At 41.5% G+C, this 15,000-nt stretch overlaps 1 protein-coding gene across 1 annotated transcript in view; it reads right to left on the reverse strand.

The window, feature by feature from the left end:
• The window catches only part of nsmfa (NMDA receptor synaptonuclear signaling and neuronal migration factor a), a gene marked incomplete at both ends in the record, with an annotated part of 41,012 nt that extends 27,771 nt beyond the window's left edge, over positions 1–13,241 (reverse strand). The window contains one exon of the mRNA XM_080420224.1: positions 13,171–13,241. Coding sequence (XP_080276350.1) covers positions 13,171–13,241 — 71 coding nt within the window. The remainder of the gene's footprint in view (positions 1–13,170) is intronic.
• Positions 13,242–15,000: the final 1,759 nt, after the last annotated feature.

A 15,000-nucleotide genomic window follows, 5' to 3' on the forward strand; every position in this document is an offset into this window, starting at 1 on the left:
CCATCTCTACGTTTCTTCACTCGCCGTCTCTCCTACTGCTTTATCCATGTATGTATGCTTGAGTCTGTACTATGCTCGGTTCCTAAAACTCCACAAATAAGAAACCAAACCTGTCTAGACCTTAAAGTCATCGTCATTGTTTCCACAAGTCTCTCTCTCCCTTACAATTGCTTTGTGCATTATTTTTCCTTTATAGTGAGCACAAACAAAATGTTGTTGTCAGACAACTCGCCTGATTTATGTAAAATATTGTAATGATGATACTGTACACTACAGTACACAGTATGAGATACATGTAATGTAGGTGATATGGTTTTCCTCACTCTCTGCTAAGCAAAACACAGGCAGCTAACAATCGCCAAAAAGCAGAGAGCGACTAATTACCAAACGCCTGTATTAATTTACGCTTTGTCACTCTGAACTGAGTCTTGTAATTCTATCTATCTATTATCTATCCATCTTATCTATTCCATCTTTCTGTGTTGTTGTAAATTCCTGGCATCAAATTTGATTTTATAACCAGTCAATCATAGACTGGACTGAAATGGAAGAGTCGGATTTCCACTGTTGTCGATTAGCGTGCGTGGCGTGTCCCTCAGAAGCTTGCAGACATTTTTATTTCACAATTCCGTTTTATTATTCAATGGGCCAGGCTGTGATTAGAATCAGCAGCAGTGGCACAAGGAGACACATCATCCATTATACATGAGAGGAAACAGACTCAAAGAGCACAATACCATTCAACCCATCCTTTAAATTAACTTACTCATTCCCCATTCTGCTTCATACTCACACTCACAATATTTTTTAATTGAAAGATGTTTTCTGATTCTCTTCTTATTTTTATTCTCTCCCTCGAGTGATGTTTGTGCACAGGGGGGTACTGTAACTATGGCTTCCAAGTTCAATTAGAGAACACCTCCATTTTTAAACATTTGATACCATCACATTAAAATAATGCAAAAAGATACTTTATAACTAGACAAGTGATACCAGTATAAGATAAGTACGTATGTCTACTTCAAAGCAGTAATTTTTGTGGTTATTATAATGTAGGCCTATTGTTTCACGTGGTTTTACGTAGGGAAAAAAGTAAACTCCCACACACCAATGACAAAAACCTCTGACCCGATGACCATCGACAATACTGGCGCCCCCCCAGAGCAGCGAGCTGAGGCCCCTCCTGTACATGCATGACTGTGCGACCATACATGGCTGCAATGTCATCATTAAGTACGCAGATGACACCACACTCATGGGGCTGATCACAGACGCCAATGAGACGGCCTAATAGAGATTAGGTTAATACACTGGCGCCAGGAGAATATCCTCGCTCTTTCTTAACGCTGGAAAAACAAAGCTTATCATGGACTTCAGGAGCCTGAGGAGGGAGCACACGCCAATCTACATAGATGGAATATTTTATCTTTTGCTCTTTGTCTCCGCCAGGCCGAAGGCATAGCCGAGACTATGTTCTGCACCCTGTCCCGTCTGTGTGTGTGGCCGTGTGTGTGTCCGTCTGTGAACAGCTAATCTCCGGCACCGTTGGCATGATGGCAGCAAAACTGTGCACACACACTCCCTGGATGACAGAGCAGAACTTCTGCCCCAGATTTTTCACATGGGCCTTTTATAGCGCCACCAGGAGGCATATTTTTGCTAAACACATTTTTTGACAGTACTCCTACAGATTTTGTCCAGACATCACGCAAATCGGTACACAGATTCCATCTTGATTGGCTAAGATTGGCTTCCAAAGTTTGCAGGAGTGCTCTGTTTTGAACAAAATGCCTCAAATCACAGCGTGCAATTTCCGTGAAATTATGCACGCACATTCCCACTAGGCCAAGGAAGAAATGCTACTTGAAATGTTTCAAACCAGCCTCATGGTGGCGCTTCGCGTTTTTACCTACTGTATAACTGCACCAATCTGTGTAAAACTTTGTACGCGCACTCCCTAGAGGCCAAGGAAAAACCTTTGCCCTACATTTTTGTCTCCGCCAGGCCGAAAGGCATGGCGAGAGATTATGTTTTACCCCCTGTCCGTCCGTCCGTGTGTCCTTACGTGTGTCCGTCCGTCCGTGTGTCCTGTCCGTGTGCGACCAGCTAATCTCAGGCACCGTCGGTCCGGTCGCTGCGAAACTGTGCACACACACTCCCTGGATACCAATTCAGAACCTCTGCCCAAAATGTTTCACATGGGCCTGTTATAGCGCCACCAGGAGGTCGATTTGTGCAAAACCATTTTTTTAATATTACTCCTACAGATTTTATCCAAACGTCATGCAAATCGGTACACAGTATCTCTATAGTCATGTGATCAACATGGATCTGTCAGATTTCCCATATTCTATCCTGATTGGCTAAGGTTGGCTTCCAAAGTTTGCAGGATTGGTCCATTTTGAACAAAATGCCTCAAACTATGCGTGCAGCTTGCGATTTCCGTGAAATTTCACACGCACATTCCCACTAGGCTGAGGAAGAAATCCCACCCTTTTCACATTGGCCTGTTATAGCGCCACCAGCAGGTCTAATTTAGCAAAACACATTTTTGGAACAAAATGCATCAAATCATGAATGCAGTGTTCGATTGCCGTGAAAGGCCTAAGAATAAATGGCACCCTTTTCACAATGGCCTATTATAGCGCCACCAGGAGGCCACAATAACGTACCTGACCTGGCGGAGACCTGTGCTCCGAGGAGCACTTTTTCTAGTTCACATCTGCCTTTTATAACTCCGCCAGGAGGCTGACTTATGTAAAACTATTTTTTTATATTACTCCTTCAGATTTTTCCAAATTTCACGCAAATCGGTACACATGTTATCTATAGTCATGTGATCAAGACGGATCTGTTTGATTTTTCATATTCCATCCTGATTGGCTAAATTGACATCTAAAGTTTGCAGGAGTGGCCCGTTTGAACAAAATGCCGCGAATCATGAATGCAGCGTCTAATTTCTTTGCACGCACATTCGCACTACGTTAAAGAACAAACGCCACCTTTTTAACATTGCCCTATTAAAGCGCCATCAGGAGGACGATTTTTGCAAAACATAAACATTTTTATATTACTCTATAGTCAAGTGATCAAGACGGATCCGTCCGATTTTTCATATTCCATCCTGATTGGCGAATTCCGAACATTGCTGGCCCACAATAACCTACCTGACCTGTGCTCCGAGGAACACTTTTTCTAGTTCATCATGAATTTACCATGAACTCATCATTAATTTCTGGTCCTCACCATTGACTAATGGCTAATGGTGAACCTAACCAAGTGTAATATATCATTAGATAAGGAAGTTAGTTATTCCACAGTTCCACTTCTATGCCCAGGATGAGTGCTCATAGGCGGGTAGGAGAAGCGAGGAGGAAGCGTTCTCGCAATAAAATGAGAAACTGAGCCACTGTCTTGCAGTATTTATTTTGGAGTGCCGCTTTTTCCACTTAGGTGGTTTTTGATCTGAGAAGCGAGGAGGGTCAGTCTCTGGTGGTCGTTCAGGGACCGACCCTCCTCGCTACTCCTATCCACCTATGAGCACAGCATGAGTTGTCTGACAGAAATGTTATCCTTCCAAATTGGAACTACCCACAAGTGATATTGGAAGTTCCAATATTAAAATTCACTTGTGGGCAGTTGGAAGGTGGACGTCTCATGGGTCGTGTGCCATATATGGAGATCTCTGTATCTGTCAGTCCTTGTCCTTTTTTTTAACCACTTAAACCCCAACATCCGTATTGTGGGGAAAGCTTTCACTGAAAATAGCAGAAAACTGAAAATACACTAGCATAGAGCCCTGAGGGACTCTGCTCAACCATATGGGGTTTAAGTGGTTAAGAACTAAGCTTTGTGGGCAACGAGGATCTAAAACAATTCAAAGGACTGATTCAAATGTCTCTCACTGCCACACTGAAAGTTCACTACCACCTCTCCAACCACATCCATCACCAAGCGATGCTGCATCTTCACACACACACAAGTACACACACGCACACCTCACTCCTACACAGAGGCATAATGTACACATACTGCGCAAGAATAAATAATATATATAATGAAGCAGTTTGAGAGACAGTGGGTGAGGAAACGTAGAATAGAATAGATAAAGTGGAAAATATAACACAATTATCAGTAAAATGATAATTCCCATTGTTTTATAAAAACTGAATCATATTAATCATGATTATTGATGAGGATTTTCGGTGGTAAAAGTGTTACGATTTTTTAAATGTCTTTGTTGCTCATTGTGCTTCTCAGTGCCATATCTTTTTCTTAATGGTTGCCATTATTTAGCAAGCTTCATTCCATAATTGTGAAATATAAAATCACAATTTGCGATTACTCTCATTTAATTCTGCAGCTGTGGCTGGAAAGGGAAGAAATGAGAGACCACACAACTGAAAGGGGGAGTTGTAGAGAGTAGAACGTTCACTGGACAAACAAACAATGCATCCGGCATGCTACAAAACGTAAGGAAAGAAAGGACTGTCACAGAAAATAACATGGGAGGGAGGGATGTAGCAGTGGAGTGGATTACAACAGAGAGGGGGTTTATGAAGAAGAATGGAGGAGTAAATGTGGATGAAGAGACTGAAGTTGACAACAGCCTCTGTCTGTGCCACAGGATATAGCTGGGCCTGTGACCAATGAAAAAGAAAATGCCTCCGTTTCACTTAACCTTGTATGCAGGAGTTATGCGAAAATGCATTTGTGCCACCGGCATCAGGAGTCTACAAGAGTCTTTCTGTGATCAGGCTACCATTGTTACATTAAATCTAGCATGCAGACATTGTGTTGTGTACTGTAACATTAATGTAGTAATTATGGGGGTGATGATGGCTAGCATAAATATTTTACTGCAACACATTAACTTGGAGTCAGTGTTGCCATGTCTGCTTATTATAAGCGACTTTGAACCAGTGGTTCTCAAACATTTTCATGTCAAGGACCCCCGAATTAATATGCATTTGTCCACAGACCCCCCAATATGAAAATAGTTTGTGCCAGGGACATACAAGATTTGTGTTAAAATGTTTAAAAGATGTCCTACTTTATTTTTTTCTTTATTTTCTTTTACTTTATCAAGATTTATTTGGAAAATAGCCGATCTACAAGCTCACAACGCGTTAAGATTGTGAACTTGAAGATCGGCTATTTTCAAATAGCCAGTGTACATTATAGGTTTAAAGTGCCATAGTCGCTTGGGCTTATTTTCATAGACTCTCACAGAATCTGACAACACTGCTTGGAGTGCAATTGGACAGGCAGGGCTGTGGGCAGGGACGCCGTTGTGCGTGGCCATGGGGGCTGAACTTGACCACCACTCGCCCCCCCACTCGCCCCCCCTTCCCCCCCGCCCTCCACCCACTGCGTTAAATTAATTAAAACCTGTTTTTCGTTACTCCACAGTGCCCTCTACAGATCTGGTCAATGGAATTTTCCTATTAGACCAGATTCTTCCTTCCGGTGAAATATTTTCTTTTCTGGCCAAAAAGTGTATTTTAGACGTGAGGTGGGGGCTCACAGTGTTCCCACTTAGTAGAATAGGCTTTCAACTCCATTAAACCGTCTTTGTTTTGGTGAGTACCAAAAGTGTATTTTTTATTTTTACTACAGACGAGAGGCTGCGCTACCGCGGTGCGAGGGGAAGAATCGAAAGTACCATAACGTTAAGGAGAACTCCTTCTAACGCTATGGACCAGAGCTACTAGACAGGGATAAGTTTGTGAGTGTCTGGCAGCCAGGCTACTAGCTCTTGTCCTCTGCTAAGCGATTAACCCTTTCACACTCCATGGCTTTAATGTTATGCAAAGCAGCCAGGTTGAGGCCATTGTTAAAGGTGTTAAAGACGGCTCGCCCCCATAGAGGTATAATATAGCTCGCCCCTGACGGTGCGTTGTTGTGTTAATGATTGACGGCTCGCGGGCGGCTGACAGTGAGTGCTCGCGCGTGCATGTGGAGCTCGTGCGAGCCCCCAGCCTGGGAACTAAGGGGTCGACGACCCCCCGTAGCACCCCCTTCAGCTCAACCCTGGTGCCGAGTCCCCCTGGTCTAAAGTTGTGTTCGATTTTTCGAGCCGCAATAGCCCCGCCCCCCCCCCCCCCGCCGCGAGCCGTTTCTCTGTCTGGGCTATTGTTCTAGGTGTCAACGGCGCGTTAACACCTATCTGCGCCCCGCTATAGTAATGGTAATGGTAGTGGTACTGTAAGTTTGAGCCTGACATCTGAGATTCATTCATTCATGACCAATTGAGCGTGGGGGCGCTAGCCCCGAAGCCCCCGCGTCATCAGCGCCCCTGGCTGTGGGGCAGGGAGGCACTCAATGTCTTTCTCAATGGCACAAGATAGGTGAGGGGTCAATAGTCAGCTTGAAACAGGTCAGGTGTTTCATACAACCCTGTGACTTTCCAGGAACAGAACATTCATTTTGAGCTTCCCTGGTTTAGACATGTCAAGATAACCTTTCAAATGTTGGAAATGACTCTATTATTGGTACAGACTTTAAAGGACAACTTAGTTTTTTTTACAACAAGGGTTATTTTATTGGTTGTAATGATAATAATTAAAAGATAAGTGTAAAAAAAAATCATGTATTGCTTTCTATCGTTATAGTGATTTTAGTGATTTGCTGATGGTGGTGCTGTAACAAGCAGATTCACGTTTTGGCCTATAACTCTTGAACTGTATAGGCCAAAACGTGAATCTACCTGTTACAGCGCCACCATGAGGCTGATTTGAAAAATGTAGGGTGGCATTTCTTCCTTGGCCTAGTGCTGATGTGTGTACAAAGTTTCACGGAAATCGGAGGCTGCGTTCATGACTATTTACCAATGGACCGAATGCCCCCGCTCCCCAGTTAAAAATCACTAAAATCAACAACAAAGTTGTCCTTTAAGTAATCAAGCTATGAACGTGTCACAAAACGTGTGCAAACAAATATATAAATAAATACTATTTCACATTTAGGGATGCATGATTAATCATCATATCGGTAAACGCAATATTGTACAATTTGCTCAATAATCCCAATATTTTCAGCCTATATTATATTTTATATTTATGTCTGAATGTGATGTTTAAAAGGCAATTCATGATGATTGAAAGCTACAGATTCAATCAGTGTTTTCTGGGGAAGCTTTCAAAAGGTACAACAACCTGTACAACAAACAAAGCAAATAAAAATGTTAAGTCAAAATAAATGTTACATCTTTACTATATTTAAGTAATTTGAGCTAATATGTGCATCAGTAAGCCTAATTAAAAAAAAGAATGAAAAAAAAGAATGAAAGAATGAAACAAAAAAGAATGAAAAAATACGTTTTTAGAAGTCTGCATCTGCACCCAGATTAGTTACTGGATAATGTGTAAGGTAAACCCTACTGCGTTTCCCTCACACCTGTGTCATTTTGGCTGCAATTAGTTATTTTTGTGGCTTTCTCAAACAACAAAGAAAATAAATTATATATTATGGAAAGGGAAGGTCCTACAGCATTAAAGTCTGACCTGCGTGTGTGCGTGCGTGGGTGGTGTGTGTATGCAAATGAAGCATTTTCAGCCCAGAGCCACAAGCACAAATGGTTTTCTGTTATCAGAAGTCCTGCTGAAAATCCTAATCCTAGTCCGAAAAATTGGACATGTGTATGTGTGTTTGTGTGTGTGTACAGTAACATCTTCAGTGTTCATTTTTGAAAATTACCCTTATGGGTCCAATTGGTTACATTCACTCTCAGAGAGTAACACATGGATACATTTACTGAGAATTGTACTGTGTACAGTGAACACCCTTGAAATGTGCACTCATGCATTTGCGAGGCAAGATACTGTAGATGCAGGTGAAATAGCGATGGAGATTCAATGTGGTCTGGCATTAATTTCCATCAATGGTTATCAAGGTTCATACGGACGTGAACTGAACATTAAGCGGTAACAGGTTATGATGACTGACACAATCAATGAGCATACACCTTGCATTTCCTCTGCTGTACAATGACTATAAAGTAGGATATTCTACGTTATACTAGGGGCTGGGGCGGCATCTGTCAGCAGGGAGTGTTGGGTGGGAGCAGTAGGACGACAGTAGTGACAACACAGAAATGTGTGTGAAGAGGAATTAATTGGCATAACGGCTAAATTGGGGAGAAAAAGGAGGTACGTTTTTTTTGGCTACACAATTTTTTTTTTTTTTAATAAGCAGGTAGGACAAAATAAGTGTTAAATAGCTGTATATTCTGATAGTACTCATTGCGTGTTCAGTAACAGGAGTCTCCATGTCTCTCCAGCACAGAAAATGCATTTTGAGGTCAGGATACCAATTTCATCCGGTCAGGATATAGAGAATTCAGTCAGGATACAGATTACACAAGTGACATTGGAAGTGATGACACAAAGAAATGAGTAGGAGAAAATTGGAACTGGACCACTATAAAAATGAAGCTGATAAATGGGTACTCTCTCTCCTGATTGGCTGAAATGTTGTCACCTATACCTGAAAATTTATTTTCTGTTTATTAAAGAGCTGGAGAGACGGGGAGACTCCTGTTACTGAAAAAAACACTAGCAATGATTACTATCAGAATATAGAGCTTTAACCTTTTAACAAAAAAACGTTTTGTTTTAACCGAAAGATATCACGTATCCTAATCCTACCTTTAATATTAAGCCTATACTTTAGGCCTAATACGACAAATGACTGAATTAGGCTTTAGTGGATGGGATTATTTGTGCTTTAATGTGTATCATATAGGGGTGCACGGAGTGCTGTCGTCTCACAGCTAGAAGGTCCTGGGTTCGATTCCCGCCGGCCGCCGGGGACGCTGTGGGCCCTGGGGGCATGTCCTCTGCTCCGCATCATCAGTGCCCATACCCTAGGTGGGGTTGGCGAAAAGGCCTTTCTGTGTGGAGTTTGAATGTTCTCCCCGTGTCCCCTAGGGTAGGTACCCTCACAAAGAACATGCAGTAATCCTGGTCTATATACTGCCTCCCCCTGGTCAGCCGGGGCGCCTGATGGAGGGGAAAGGAACTGGTTGGAAAAACATGTTCCTTCCATGCGCTACGTCCTACCGGGAAAACTACCCCCTGTCAGGTGATAAGAAGCGCTCCTCATGCTCCTCATGCATTGAAGGAGGCATGAGCTCAGTTCTGGGCTCTCCCTAGGCTGGCAGAGGGAGAGTAGCGCCCAGGATTACATAGACAATTGGCACTAGGTGAAAAAATGGGTTACAAAATCGTGGTATTAAAAAAAATACAAAAAAAATTGTATCATATAGGCTTAGGCTACCAGTCAAGTCGAGTCTAATGAAATTCAATGCACGATCAGGACACTCTCTCTGATATTGTGAATGAGCAACACTACTTACACGTGCATTGCACACTGCACTGTATAGTAAAGAAGACATGACCACATGCTCACGCAGTGGTGTAAAGTAACTAAGTACATTTACTCAAGTACTGTACTTAAGCACTATGTTGAGGTATTTTTGGGCGGTGAAACCGCCCCTATAAGTGTGGTTTGGAAAAATGTACAAATATCCTGCGCTGTGAAACCGCCCCTATAAGTGAGGTTTGGAAATTTGTACAATTATCCTGCACCGTGATTGGCCAATCACAATCTATTCAGGACTGTGATTGGCCAGTGTCACATGACACATGTGCATAGCCCTATATAAGAAACCATAACTTGAAAAAAAACATAAGTTTGTTTTTTTCAAGTTATGGTTTCGTCCATCATAAAGAGTGTTTCAATAAATGTATTTATCTTTTGTACATGATTGGTTGACTCCATTCAGTATTGTGATTAGCTAGCAAGACACCGCCCACTTCACACAGGGTGTGATTTTTACTTTACCGGAGTATTTCCAATTTTCAGCTTGTACTTCTACTCCACTACATCTCAAAGGCAAATATTATACTTTTTACTCCACTACAATGATTTGAAAACTTTAGCTACTAGTTACTTTGTAGATTTCGATTATTATTGCAAAACATACATTAGGCTACCAACTTCAGCCCTACATTTGAAAATAGCCGATCTACAAGCTCATAATGCAAGCATTGAGAGCTTGTAGATCTGCTATTTTCAAAAGGTTTTTATACATTTTTTAAAAATCTGCAAATGATGAGTAGGCTAGCCTACTTTCTACTTTCGGTACTTTAAGTACATTTTGAATTCCTTACTTTAGCTTGTAACAGCTAGTATTTCTACATTGCAGTATCGGTACTTTTACTTAAGTAAAAAAAATTAGTACTTTTTCCAACACTGCGTTCAGGCACGCACACGCACAAGTAGTAGCCTATGCGAAGGTAATGACGTAACATCACAGGCTGCTACATGTGTGAATTGTTGAATTTCCACATGTAGACCTAAGTCAAGGTCATTCCCTCGACCTCCAAAAAGAGAGCCTAAAAATATATAATAACAGGCCATCGTAATTAAAATAATAATGATTTGATATAGTATTATATTCATAATTAATATAATATTATTATATATCATATATTTGTATATAAATAAATACATATTTATATTATAATAATATTACAATATATAGTCATAAATATGGGATTATTTAACTAGCCAGTTAAATAATCGATCACCGATTCACCACCACTCAAATCCTATTTTCACCTGCATGCGGTGTGTGTCAGCAAAGTGCTGCAGCATGGGACTAGGTACAGTTGACGTTGGGCAGGCGACTCACATGCAGCCAGCAGTGTTGCCAGATTGTGCGAGAGAAATAAGCAACCAGCCAGGTATATGAAAACAAGCCCAAAAGAAGCAACTAGGCTAATTAGCAGATCTACAAGCTGACAACGCGTCGCGATGCGTTGTGAGCTTGTAGATCTTTTTGTAGATCTTTTATTTTTTTTATCGTGAAGAAAATGTTAAAAAATTGGAATATTTTTGACACAAATCTTGTATGGGGGTCACTCGTCCCTGGCATAAAATACATATTAATTTGGTTTGAACAACATTAGGATTAGGAAACAAGCCCAAATAAGCACTTTAGAAACCACTGCCAGCCAACAAAAAAAAAACGCAACCCGCAACTACCAATATTTACAAGCGACTTTACATAAAAACAAGCCCAGCGTCGCTTATAATAAGCGGACATGGCAACACTGGCAGCCAGATTCAACATGCGGTTCAATTTTTACACCAAGATTAACAATCGGATCTCTGCACGTACAGCCAATCTGGGCGGCAGGGGGTGCCCGTGCCCCCACCCCATCATGGGGGGGCTACAATTCATGTTTACAACGGCCCTAGACGACTAGAGCAATATAGTAAAAAAGGCGTTTAGCTCACGTGTGTCGCTATAACAGCTTTTGCCGTTTTTTGGACACCAGCCAAAATGCACGTGTATTTCCATACGCGTGCCAATATAAGCATGTGTTGCCCTAGCTCAGTGGTTCTCAACCAGTGGTCCGGGGACCACCAGTGGTCCTTGGGTTCCAGGTGGTCCCCAGCTAAATGATGGAGAGTTGGTAACCAAATGGACCCATAGATCTTTAACTCTTTCTTGAGAGTGTAACATTATTGTTAAACATCTGCATTAGGCCTACTTAATTCACAAGAAGTCTACACAATCAGAGAATGACAGAATAATTGTTATTTTGATCAACGTTTACGTGTCATAATTCGTGCCAACATCAACACAGCATGGAATTGTGGACAAAATCTTATCCAATGAATGACATCACAATATTTCTAAGTCTTGGGTCTGAGAGGCTAAATCTCATCAGATCCATGGCTCAAATCCATGGCTCAAATGCCTAATAAATAATGGACCTTGATATGAAAAAGGTTGAAAACCACTGCTGTAACCGATCCAATAAACACTGCTGTGATTTGATGGGCGATCACCGCAAGACCCAATCAATTGCGTTGATTGACAAATTGATGTTTTGCCCATTATGGGCAAAGCATCAATTTGTCAATCAATGACATTGATTGACTAGCTATATGGTTTTGCCCATTGCCTGCAAGAAGCTGTGGGCAATCAATCAATCATTACGCTGCCAGACAAATAACGGTTAATTCTTAATGAATGTTTTCCTTAAAACGAAAGCCTAAAGCACACGAAGTGTTTTATAAGTGATCAATGCGGATTGCGGGCACAGAGAGGCTACTTTGGCAGGGATGTCTTTGGCTGCATGACTTTCATTACGCAATATGGTTCATCCACAGGTTCAATCAAACATCATACGAGATTTGAATTAATGTATAGTTTCGCCATTCAATTCAAACGGCGACATACAGTGACCTCAATAGAATTTAGGCTACACATCCCATATTGCACACGTTGTCAACTATAAAGGTAGCCTTGGATCAAGACTATCATAGATGTATTTGATCGATTTTGACATTTTTATATTGCAGATATGAAAATGTCAAAATTGATTAAAAAAAATACACATATCTATGATAGTCTTGATCCAAGACTAGCTACTATAATAAAGGAGTCCTTTGGAGAAAATCAGACAACATTTGGACTGTTAACCTTCAATGCAAATCACGTCATGCCACGTTATGTCTGCACTGAATGCAGCCTATGATCCCACTCACTGTTACCTTTAATTACATGTATCATACATGGGACAGTAGCAAAAATGCGCCCTACATTATATACCCTTTAGGCTATATACACGTTTATTTGAGCATAGTGCAGAGTGTAGAGCAGTGGTTCCCAAACCTTTTAGCTCAAGACCCCAAAGAGAAATTTCCTCTCCCTGGGACCCAAACTAGTGAAAATAGCAGATCTACAACAGGTCACGATGCAACATGTTGTGAGCTTGCAGATCTGCTATTTTCACTACTTCTTATAAAAGTAGCCTATTTTCTCCCCTCTAATTAATTTACTATTATTATTGTTATATTTTTTTTATGGAATTCTATTGAAAAACGTTTGAATTTGTTTTTAACATGTGAATTTTCAAAAAAAAAATATATTTTTATCTTTTGAGATAATAATCATTAAAAAACTAAATGTAGGGAACAAAAAATAAAGGGGTATTTACTCGCAACGCGACCCATAGAAACTTGTGTGCCACACAGGAACATGGTAACTTCATTTGGGTCGGTGCCCTCCGGCCGTTTATTTAGACCCTCGTCTGGTCTGCAATCTATAGGCTGGATGGGTACTGATGAATATACAGAGGAGACACTCACCTAACTTTTGCTGCCACAGAAGATATCGCATCGTTTCTTAACGTTTTCCTTTTAGACGCGGCAGTTCCCATGCTGCTGGCATGGAAACGACGCAGGCAGGAAAACGGCTCATTCCCAGAGACCCCCAAAACGACGAAGAAATGCGACAGAAATTCGTTTTATTAAAAAAAAGAAAAAGAAAAAATGGCTGAAGGAAATCCGTGTGAAATTTCGTGTGAAATATTTTTCACACGCCTGCCAAGCCAAGAGACAAAAAGAGCAATGCAAGACTAAAGAGGTTCAAGCAGCTAGACTGCAGGAAGCCTGTAGGGGTTCTCCCTCACTCAGGGGATATGTGCCTTCTGAGTACGTGCGCTGGGTAGCAGCTGAGGCTGAGCACTCTCTGTCAACGTGCATTGAGAGAATACAGACGTGTCTCCCAGTCTCTCTCTCTCTCTCTCTCTCTCTCTCTCTCTCTCTCTCTCTCTCATTGATCTGAAATGGGGTGGGAGGAGGGCAGTGGTGGTGTAGCATCATCATCAGCATCAGCATCAGTACGTGTGTATGTGTATGTGTGTGGACACAGCATCATTAAGGAGACACAGGGAACCCAGTGCCATATAAGGTGCCGCCCCGAGTCTGTTTCATCTCAGACATCTTTAACCACGTAAACCCCATATGGGTAACCGGAGTACCTCAGGGCTCAATACTAGTATTTTTTTCTGTTTGTGGGGAAAGCCATCGCTGAAAATAGCCGATCGACAAGCTCACAACGCGACGCGTTTGCCTCACGTTGTGAGCTTGTCGATCGGCTATTTTCAGCTTTTAAAAAAAATATTTATTTTTACAGCAGCTGAAGTCCTTGTCATGTCTGTCTGTCTATCAGTCCCTCCCGTACACACAACACCACTGACCACTTTCTTAACACGCTGAGGAAGGCTTGACGCCGAAACTCTATCAATTAAAAAGTACCAGATGGTTTGTTTTTTTAACTGGCAGTCTTGACTGAGGGGTCGAGATGGTCCGGTTGAGGGGGCTTCACCCACTCACGCCCCCCCGTGACGCTGGGCCTGAATACGATATGGATCGAATATTGAATGTGATACGATTCGGTTTATGATACCGTGTGTTGTATCACAATATGATTCATTAGAGTGGCTAGACTATCAGCCACTGGCAAGGGCATAGGAGGCAGGGGTGCTGCAGTGTTACAATAACTTCATTCAAAACAAATTAGCGACTTGTTATTGTCATGGTAACACAGCTTTTTGTCCTAGCATCTGAAACATGTTTTTGATTGTTGGGTAAAATGACATCAATTTCAGGATTTCTGTTTGAATCCAGATAAATAATAAAGTGAGGGGGTTCTCCTAAGTGAATAAATCTAGGGTAAATGTATTCATTACTAACGATGATAACAACAAAGTGAGGTATTTAGAGAAGATATTGTATCAGCTTTCGGATTAGCTTTATTTGTATGGGATTTGGGGGAATATTAAACATTAGGCTAATCCTTGTTGTAGAAGAGAACACTGAGATTGTGTGATGATTTAGCATGGATGTGTAGTGGATCTTTAGAATAAACATATACAGTGAAGGCGATAGACAAGACTAATCTGATTAAATGAAAACCCAAATCTGTCCAACCCCTCATCATCAATAACAATATTGCAGAGGAGGTTCAGGTTTCACCTACCTGGGCAGTAAAATAACAGCAGACAGAGATTATGGGGCAGATGTTCAGAGTAGGATCTCTAAGGCAAGGGGAGCTTTTGCCGCATTGAAGAGCATAATGGAGATCATCAAAGATCAGCACAAAAATGAAGTTGAGGATTTTCAAGAGCAACGTCC

The sequence above is a fragment of the Gymnoscopelus braueri genome, assembly GCF_963280865.1.
Source record: "Gymnoscopelus braueri genome assembly, chromosome: 22".
Classification (NCBI taxonomy): domain Eukaryota; kingdom Metazoa; phylum Chordata; class Actinopteri; order Myctophiformes; family Myctophidae; genus Gymnoscopelus; species Gymnoscopelus braueri.